Consider the following 9,764-nt stretch of genomic DNA (forward strand, 5'->3'; position numbering starts at 1 on the left):
CCCCTCTCTCTCTCCCATACCTTCCTGTCTCTCTCTCACACTGTTTCTATCAATAAAGCATAAAATGCCTAAAATAAGTCTTTAAAAAAAAAAAATCAGGTACAATGTTAAGTTACAATAATCACTAACTGAATATGTATGCCAGTTGCACATACCACTACTGTCTGTCTGACCTGTATCTTTCATGTGCTGGCTTTATGATCTGACCAAAGATGAGGCATTCAAAGACTAAAACCACCAGTGAACAAATTCCTTTATTTGGAAAATGAATCATAGATACGCCAAAACATATTCTGGCAACATCTTTCAATTTCTGGTATTTTTGGCTGAAAAGCCATGAAAATTGAATTCTGCAGTGTTATGCTGCTAAAGTGTACTACTACCATTAACTGACACAAAAACATGGTTTTGTGTACATGAAAGCAAAGGTTTTAGAAGTTTTTAAGATTGTGTTTGGGCCTGATCATATGGAAACTTCAAAGTAACAGCTAAATGCACTAGATGAGAACATTTTCCTTAAACAGACAATCTAATTAATAAACATTTAGTGTGTAACAGTTGAACATGAAGATGTGTTCGCCAAAAATAAATATATGAATAAATTAATTACTAGAACCTCTCACTAGGGTGCATGCAATGGGAGTATGATGTGTGGGACACAGGATTAAAATATGCAAGTATAACTCAAAAATGCTCCAGATGAACCTGAACAATGCAACAGTATGAGAACAGCTAAGGCAGTTTGGCGAAGTCTTAGTGCACAGCAAAAAGTATCAATGTCTATGTAGGGTTTTCATGGTTTTGGGTTGGTGAAAAGTTGTCACAATCTACAAAGTTAGTGTCCTATTCATGACGAGACATCACAAGTAAAAGTCACGATTCTCTGGATTCTAGCTATGGGAGAAAGTTGTTTGTGTCCACAAATATTTAATAGACCTTATAAGATCATTGGAAAAACAAGTGTTAATTCTGTTAAAGGATCGATTTTCCCTTTAAAAACAAAAAGTGTCAGTTTTATAAAACGTCCATATAAATGAAATGTGTGGCCTTTATAAAACATCTACAAAATTTGGGCTGAAAACCATTTTTCTGAGAAAACAAATTATTATTATTTAAGCTTGTCTAAATGATGTGAATGAGGAAACGAAGGTGCTGCATGTCACTTTTCAGAGGGTTTTTAGTCCCAAAAACTTGCACTGGCATTGCTAACAAATAAGCTTCCAATATCTCAAACCAGAAGCACTGAGGAAAGTGCTTTTTGGATGAACTGGAATCCCTGTTTGTGCCAAATCAGATTAACTTCTTCAAAACATGGCCGCTTTTATGCAACACTCATCAACGCTCATCAAATCTCTCGAAGCAACACTCAAAACTCAAACGTATGCCTTCAGCTGGAACACTGGTTACTGCGTGGCAGAAAGATAAACTGTACAATCTATGCAATGCCAGAAAACACTCATGCAAGCAAAAGGACGGAGAGGTGTGAAAGTCTTCTGTAGGAGAGATAGCTTATTTTTGGCAAGCACAGCCTTTTTTCTGTTTTTTTTTTTAAAACAAGCACATTAGTCAGAAAAATGTCATGTTGGTAACATTTCCAGCTCTACTGTGCCTCCTATTGTGATAGTGCAGCAGGTCAATTGCCTCATAAACCACAGTATATACGCTATAGTTCCTTCTTTTGTTTCCATGTCTGATCTGCATATGCTTTAATCATAAATAAAAGGTCCTCTGTCATTTCACAGTACAGACGCTTTCAGTTTTGTTAGACTACAGTAGTATGTAAATCACTGTACTGAAACTCACTTATATTACTTCCTACAGAAAAAGATAATGCTCGAGTAACATTCACTCCGAATACCTATTAAATAAATACTCTAAAACTTAAATGAGGACGCAAAAACAATCAAGAAAATAAATTAGTACAGCTAAATCACAAATACTAAAAACATAACTAAGTGGCCGTTCACACAGAGAAGCGCTAGGTGGCGTAGGTGCAAAGACAACGATATCCGCGAGTGAGCAGGCGTGTCTTTCCGTTGAAATAGTAATAGAGTTCAAAGCATTTTTTCCTCAGCGGCGCCTCTCTGTGTGAACGGCCCCTGAATAGAACATGTATATGTGAACATACAATTGCCTTCATAACCTCGGTCAGGGAAACCCCAAATCATGTCATGCCATTTCTATAAGAAAGTTTAAAGGCTCTAGGACATCATACAACACTGCCGTAGTGAGTCTGCACTTCATGTTGCCATCAGCACACAGCCAGGGTCGGCAGCTTACATGCAGCTCTAGCTTCTTCCATCCAAGAGGAGAGAAGGCACATTGTTTCAGCGGCATTATCTGCCACTGTGCTCTACCCAAAGAGGCATTTCTCTACAGAGTGGCCAGATTGACTTAATTTAACAACTCTATTAACTATAATATTGTATAGTTGGAGAAAAATCTGGAAAGAAATGCCTCCACCTCCTCTCAAACGCTCCTCATTCTCCTCTCTGTCGCCCAACAAAGCGATGTAGCTTGTCGCAATTGTCCAGCCTCATAGACTCTGCCTTCTGCTTTAACCTTTCGTCCCGGTACAGTTGTCCAAGGTTTGCCAAATCTGACTCTGAAAAGGAGAATAGAATGATAGAGAGAGAATAACATATCACAAATATTTGTCATCGACTTTTACAATTTACATTGTCCAACTGGATGTGACCTGAAACTGCTTACGTGACCTGGATCACATCTAGTCGACTACGTCATAAAAAATGCTTGTCAGTAAAAGTTATCCATTACCCAAACAAGAGTAGAGCTTTAGCCAAGTCTGTGATACCTGCCTTATAACTACAACCATAATCCATCCATGTGAGCTGACTTACTTTGCTGTTTCTCCTTCCAGCAGCTGTTCTGCAGGTGCTCAATATAGTCGCTTTCAATGGTTTTCTCCAGCTCCTCCAGTGCAGCTCCACGGTACTCCTTCTGAAAACCTTTATCCACATAGTATGGTACACCCATGTGCTGCGTTTCCCTGGACACCACCAGCCCCATGGCCCTGAAAACCAAACACATAATCCAAATTTACTGACTGGAACCATGGTGCCATGGGGGATCACAGTTTTAAGGACAAGGGAGTGTATTTCAATGCCAGTACTCTTTTTAGGCTGATGGTGGGACAGACTCACGGCTTGTAGAACAGACTGTAGGGGGGGTTAGTGGCCATCATCTGAGTAAACACTGATATGAGGATTAGCACCAGCACAGGAAGAAGCTGCAGGAGGGCCGTGAAGGTGTTCTGTGGGAAGATAAAATCACAACAGATTAGAAAATCACAACAGATTAGAAAAACACACAGTATGTAGGCTACATTGGTAGAATGTAGTACTTTTGTTCTTTGAAGCAAGTCTCCTTAACTCTATAAAGGCACTACAGTTAAGGGGAAAGTATATGAGTGACAATCAGCAACCTTCTTTAAAATGCACCCCTCAAACTACCTAATTTCATGTTTTCCAGTAGTTCTCGTGGTAACGGCAAATATATAGAGCTTGCTGTTTAGAATAATGCCACATCTACAAAGGAAGATTACAGTGTGAAATTCTGCTTGTTTCAGGGGGATTTGTCTTCGTGGTTAGTGAGTCACTGACCTGACTGCGGTTTTCCTCCACCTCCTCCTCGCGCCTCTCATAAGCCCGCCGACGGCGAGGCTGGTAGAACTGAGAGTAGGAGGCTCCTCGGTTGGTGTACACGTGGATATTGCCTGAAGGGAGACATTATACAGTTCTATAGCGTCTCCTCTTCTCGCCAGTGAGATACATACTTGCAGTAAATAATCTTACTAAGCCCCCATCCAACCAAACACTCATGACTCACGACCACTTACCTGTGGGAAACCTTCCTCCAAAGAAAATGTTGAAGAGCTCTTCAGGGGAAATGTCAGCCTCAAAGTCTCTGTTGAAGCTTCGGTAGTGTCCATGGCGACCATGGGCTGAGTGTTGAGGTGCGTTCCCAGCTGAAGATTGATCTCCGTACTGATCGTACTGCTGCCTCTTCTCGGGGTTGCTCAGCACTGCGTATGCATTGCCTATTGCTGTTGAGAGAAGAGGGAAACATTTTGTAAAAGGCATCGAGATCAGTGGCGTTGCATCAGGGAATCGGCACAAGCATCTGATACAGCTGCACTGAGTCAAACAGCTTTGGAAAGGCAAAAGCTGAGAAAGGGGATTGTAAACAAGAATCTGTCGAACACAATATGACAGCAATATAAGTTGATAATAAAGTAATTGCTCCACTTTGAGATGACACAGACACCACTCTTTCTGCTACTCGCCCTTCTCCACCTATTGTTAGTACCTATGCTGTGTGTGACGAAGGTGGAGGCTTGTTTTTACATCCCAACTACTATTTTGTTACACGTAACCAGTGTTGTGTTGGAAATAGAGTCATATATGTATTATGTCCTGTGCCCCAGGACGGTTCAGTCAATACTTGTGAACATGACCCATACGATTTTTGTGAGTTCTTGCACCCAAATTAAGTTTAAATTCTGGTTCATACCTGTTAGCAATGCTAGAATATGAACTTCATATTCCTGTACCTTTGAATGCATCAGTGGCTCCTGGAGCAAAGTTCTTGTCAGGGTGGAACTTCAGTGCCAACTTCCTGTATGCCTTCTTCAAATCTTCATCACTGGCATTTTTGGAAATGCCAAGGATCTCATAAAAGTCCTTGCAATTCTTTATCCTGCAAGATCACAGCAAACTGCATGTAAAACACAAGCCTGAACAGCAAAGTTACCAGCAGTACTCTCCCAAACCAATATGAGGTTATTAAGTGTACCAAGTGAGTGGATACTCCTCACACCAAGTCAGTGGTTACATTTACATGAACAGAGAATTCAGTCCTTAACCCGTTTACTTAAGTAACCTGGTTTTGGTTGGCACAATGTCATACCTTGGTTAGAATAACCTGGTTAAGCTCATATTCTGATTATGAGAAGCCCAGTTAAGAAGCTTGATTTACTCCCATACTAAACAGGTTACTGTGGCATGGAAACAACTTAGTCCTTTCACTTTTGGTGCATAGAGACTTGCACCGCACGATGGGTACATTTTATCTCAACAAAAAAACAGGTGGCGAACAGTACATACAATTACTATTATTAGAGGGATCATCATTTCATTCTCCTGTATTATAAGTAACCTACTGCTCAATCAAAGAGAGCAGCTGGTAGCCAGCTTTTTCATATTTATTTGCTGGCAAACCGTTCTAGCTTTTAGCAGGACACCACAGGTGGACAGGAATACTGTTAACTGTTTATTCATGGCAACAGGGATATTGAATGTCAGGGTATCAAAGGCACATGTGAACAGCTTAACCTGAATAAGACCTTAACCTGAGTATGGCCAATCGCCAGGTTATTCCATGCATGTAAACATAACCATTGTTAAATGGTGAAGAACAGTGGCAGTCATCAGTCTTGTTGTATGATAGTGTGGAAAACAAACATGTTAAGAGTTAAGTGTGCTACTGTGCACCTGAGAACACCCAGGCGCTGCTCCTCTGTGTAGCTCTTCTTTTCCTCACCACCTGCACTACTCCCTTCATCGTTATTTCCAAAATCCTCATCTCGCCAGCCTGATGGCGGGGGTACGTGGTTTGCTTCTGGACAGGCAGTGCTTCCATTCCTTATTATGGCATCTATCAGCACTAGAGGAAAACAAGATCTGAGGTCAACTGAGAATTCAGGTGTGAGGGTTAACTTTTTCCCCCTCAAATCAGGAGTAGGACCAGTCAAAATTTTACAACTAGTTAAGGAATACAAAGACGCTAAAAACAGACTCAATTCACAGCACTCTTACTGCATATACCAAAAACATGCAACACCTGCAAACCTCAGGTGACAGATGATGACTTTAATTTTTCCCCAGTCAGTTTAAACATAGATAATGAATTGCAAATGAATGTCACTATTTTTTATCTCAACTAGTGCAGATCCTTTAGTAGCTTAGCCCAGGGTTACTTTTAGAAAAAAAAATGAAATGGGGATGAGGGGCAAGTTGATAAAATTGTATTAATAATGTTGTTCAATTCAAAGGTTAACATTAATACATTACTTATTGCTTTCAAGTTTGTCACCTAACAAATGCTACAAGTCTGATGGCAATGTCCTTCCTATACCATGTTGTCAGATTATTCTAAAAGCACCGTGAGAGAAACTAATATTGTGAACTTAACATTATTATGATTCATTACCATTCTATTTACAACTGATCAACCATTTTGCCCAATCCTAGATTTCTTACAATGTCTGCACAATCCTATGTACTCCAGACTTTGCACACTATTTAACTTTTCAGCCTCAGGATGTTCTCCAATACTCATAATTTATTTAATGCTTCTCACCTCCAACTTACACTATACACTAACAATACACAACTGGTCACTCACCACCACACTTCACTCACTACACAGCCTGTATAGCTGCACCAATATGAAAAATATATGCCATGCACATAGCTACTGAAGAAATTCAGTATTGTCTAATGTCAAGTGTTTCCCTCCTGAGGGTCTGTTGGCCTTTCACAATCTGTGTCAGTATGTGCTGGGAAACGAAGTTGTCAATATGTGTCTGCACCGGTGTCACCAAGACACGTTTCTGTGATTGTAGCTGGCAATTCTAACGTTCAACTATCTTGTGTTCAAGAGATAAAAGGCAAAAAAAAATAAGTATCAGTAAAGTACATTTTCATTATTAATGTCCATTGATTTTATATGCATTCCCCTTGGGATTTATAGAGTGTCTATCCATTTATCATACCAATGTCTGAACTGCCATTAACCAAAACTGCGCCCCGGGCTATGCTACTTGAGTATCCCTGATAGTTGCCTTAGGCCCGACCATAATCATGAAAATCGGGCTGTTGCAATATAATATAAGCATGAGTTCATTGATTTACCAGTGAAGATCGGTACTGAATCGTTTTTCGATATGGGCAGCAGAATTGTCCTGGTTACGATGTTTGTGATTGCTGTCAAAAGCAAACTTATAGCTGAGGCCTAGGGATAATGTCCAAGGGACTATGTAAAGCAACCATACAGAGAGACAGTCAGATTTTAACAGCGCTGTCCGACAGTCTGCGGTGCTGTCTGTGTACTGCAGGGGAAGGTAGCCCAACACAACCCCCAATTTCAGCTTTGCAACACGTCCAGACAAAAACTAACGTTACTGCAGCTAGAGCAATTTCAAAATAGCTGCTCTGCACCAATGCATGCATCTGAAAAACTGAAAACGGACAATTCCTCTGCTTAAGTTTAGGGTCAGGTTAGCTACCAACGGTCGTCAGACAGCTATTGCAAAATTTGCGTCAGCTAATTTTACCTCTGGCCCGGGTGCTGGGAAAAATGTTCTGAGCTTCGTACAGCAGATGCAACGCCCTTTCTTTCCGTCCTGACCGCAAACACAGCTTTGCCTTCTCTATCAACCGGTCTGATTCCTCTTTGTCCATTTTAACGTAGCGGTGTTATTTTGCTGATCCAACGGCTGGCTACTGAAGTCGGTCCCTGTGCAGTGTGCGTCAATATCATATGGGTACAGCCGCCTGTAGCTAGGTAGCCAGTTAGCTTTGATTACAGCTGAGGAAAGACAGCTGCGTTACCGTTAGCTAGGTACAGCAGTCACTCAAAATCCTTCGCACTATCCGGTCAGCCAACGATGACGTTTGTTGCCAGACTGCAAACACACTTGCGGATGGGACATTTTTTTCAGCTGCGGGAAAAACAAAATCTCAAGTCCAATAAAATGGATCTTGTTTTCATGTCCGGATTTTAATAACGTTAAAGGGCCACCTTGCTAGACCTACAGTAGACCTCTTGAGCTGAGCGGTAGGGGGGCGGGGGCGAGACCAGGTCGACGTCATATCCGTCGGTGCAGCCTGCGATGCTAACGGTTTCTAAAAGTTGTAAAACAACAAACAACCCGTGTGAGTCAAACCGTTGGATAGAGTGTTGTCTTCTTCTACTCAAGATACCCCCTCTGTTTGTAAAAATCCCTTTGTTTTCCGCTGTACCTATATGTTTATACATGGCCCCGAAGATTGACGTTTTTTTTGCCCTGAAGGTTGACTACTAGCAGAACGATATGATGGACTCATGCTGCCTTCAGGTGCTCCTCACAAACTCAGGCGAGGCAGATGATTAGGCAGACTAGACTGCTTCTGTTTTTTGGGATGGGAGTCAATGAGAATGTATGAGAATGTTTCTGCGAGAGGCTAATTTGATTTAGGCAAAACACTGTAAAATGTAATGTCTTGGTAAACTACGGATAGCGTCATGGGATCCAGACGTGTCTTTAAATGAGTAAAAACAAATACTTTTTTTTTTTTTTTAGCAGGTGCTCTTGTTTCGCACATGCATGATGAAATGTGATATCAGTGGTGAATATTCTTCAATAATTATTCTATAATAATTATTCTAAATATTGCAATATACATATAGCTATTATTCATGAATATTGTAACAATTGTAATAATTGTAAATAATTCATATTTTTTCTTTGTTCCTTCTGCAGTATCTTTGGTTACGGTATTTCCGACAGCACTTGAAGGCATAGTTAGTTAGAGATAATGTAACACTTGCATTGTTAGTAGCAGGATAGTTGGTTTGCAGCTAAACATGTACCGCATAAATCAAACTCAAAAGTGTATAATTTGTGGCAGGCATGATGAGTAATATGATTACAATGATAAATCAATAATCAGTGTTGTGACAAGTCATATTTTGGTCTGCTATAAACCACACTAATCCCGGGAAGAGTGAGTTTAATCTCAGAATTTTGACTTTAAACTCAGAATGCTGATGAACACCAAATAACCCCTCCGAGGGAAGACGTATGTAGGATTGACATGTAAATGTGGTCACACTGCCCTTAAATTCATATATAGGCCTGTTAAAAAAAATATATGTATCTGGATGTAAGTGGAGGTTACAAGTTCTATTAATTTTTCCAATCAGTGAGAAATTATGCAGCATTGGTTTTGTTCATGCATGTTTTATTCAAGAGTAAAAAAATGTGATTTGTCCCATAGGGCATGCTTACAATGTGTGTATCATTTAGGAAGTCAAATGCCAAAACCTATTTCCAGAGATAATAAGAAAAAAAATGTTGCAAGATAAAATCCATGATATTTGTTTTTTTGAAATATGCATGTAGACCATACAAGAACCAGAAAACAGTGGAAGGAAAATAATCATAAGCTAAATTGTAACAATAATAAGAATATCAGCAATAAATATAATCAGAATATAATGTTTCCTTTTAAAAGTAAGTGCGACACATGATTTTCAATGTGTCCAATTCATTTACATCTGAAAACCATGCTATCATGCTTTGGCAGCCTGAATGTTGCTTTTCACTGAGATTATGTTCATTCACACTATTGAACATCTTCTGTACATCAATAGAACAGAAAAAACACAAGGCTTCACACCTTAGAAGGGCATCTCTGCATACAACAAAACCATATAAAAATAAAAGCAGTGGTAATAAATAATAGAATGAAAAAATGGACAAAAACAATCAAAGGAAGCCATAAAAATATGTATAAAACAAGACAAATATAACTTTACAAATATAATTCAAAAAAAGAAAATAATTCAAGTTTACTAGTTTGAAACACAATTATCACAATTATAATCTCACATAACAATTAGGAACTTAATTGCATGCATTGATGCGTTCCATACCGTAGATGCTGTGTTAAAAATCACTGTTTTTGTTTTTGTCCATC

The 9,764-nt window shown here is 39.6% G+C and overlaps 1 protein-coding gene across 1 annotated transcript; it reads right to left on the reverse strand.

Annotated features, from left to right (window-relative positions):
- Positions 1 to 244: 244 nt before the first annotated feature.
- Positions 245 to 7,833, reverse strand: dnajc18 (DnaJ (Hsp40) homolog, subfamily C, member 18). Its single transcript, XM_071547155.1, has 8 exons — positions 7,358 to 7,833; positions 5,514 to 5,685; positions 4,574 to 4,719; positions 3,860 to 4,066; positions 3,624 to 3,736; positions 3,165 to 3,274; positions 2,862 to 3,034; positions 245 to 2,605 (listed from the first exon to the last, which is right to left on the reverse strand). Exons 1-8 carry the CDS (start codon positions 7,482 to 7,484, stop codon positions 2,481 to 2,483), a joined length of 1,173 nt encoding a protein of 390 aa, XP_071403256.1. The 5' UTR covers positions 7,485 to 7,833; the 3' UTR covers positions 245 to 2,480.
- Between the last annotated feature and the right edge of the window lie 1,931 nt (positions 7,834 to 9,764).

The sequence above is a fragment of the Centroberyx affinis genome, unplaced genomic scaffold (assembly GCF_046629955.1).
Source record: "Centroberyx affinis isolate AG114_WGS23_722 - 3 ecotype Tasmania unplaced genomic scaffold, CSIRO-AGI_Caff_v1 ptg005694l_1, whole genome shotgun sequence".
Lineage (NCBI taxonomy): Eukaryota > Metazoa > Chordata > Actinopteri > Beryciformes > Berycidae > Centroberyx > Centroberyx affinis.

Bases quoted from the DNA above. Each gene is read 5' to 3' on its own strand.
- dnajc18 (XM_071547155.1), bottom strand. From the start codon at position 7,484: ATGGACAAAGAGGAATCAGACCGGTTGATAGAGAAGGCAAAGCTGTGT. The intron at 4,720-5,513 runs GTGCACAGTAGC...GTGATCTTGCAG, and splicing joins CAGCGCCTGGGTGTTCTCAG to GATAAAGAATTGCAAGGACT. The intron at 3,275-3,623 runs GTCAGTGACTCA...ATCTTCCCACAG, and splicing joins TGGAGGAAAACCGCAGTCAG to AACACCTTCACGGCCCTCCT.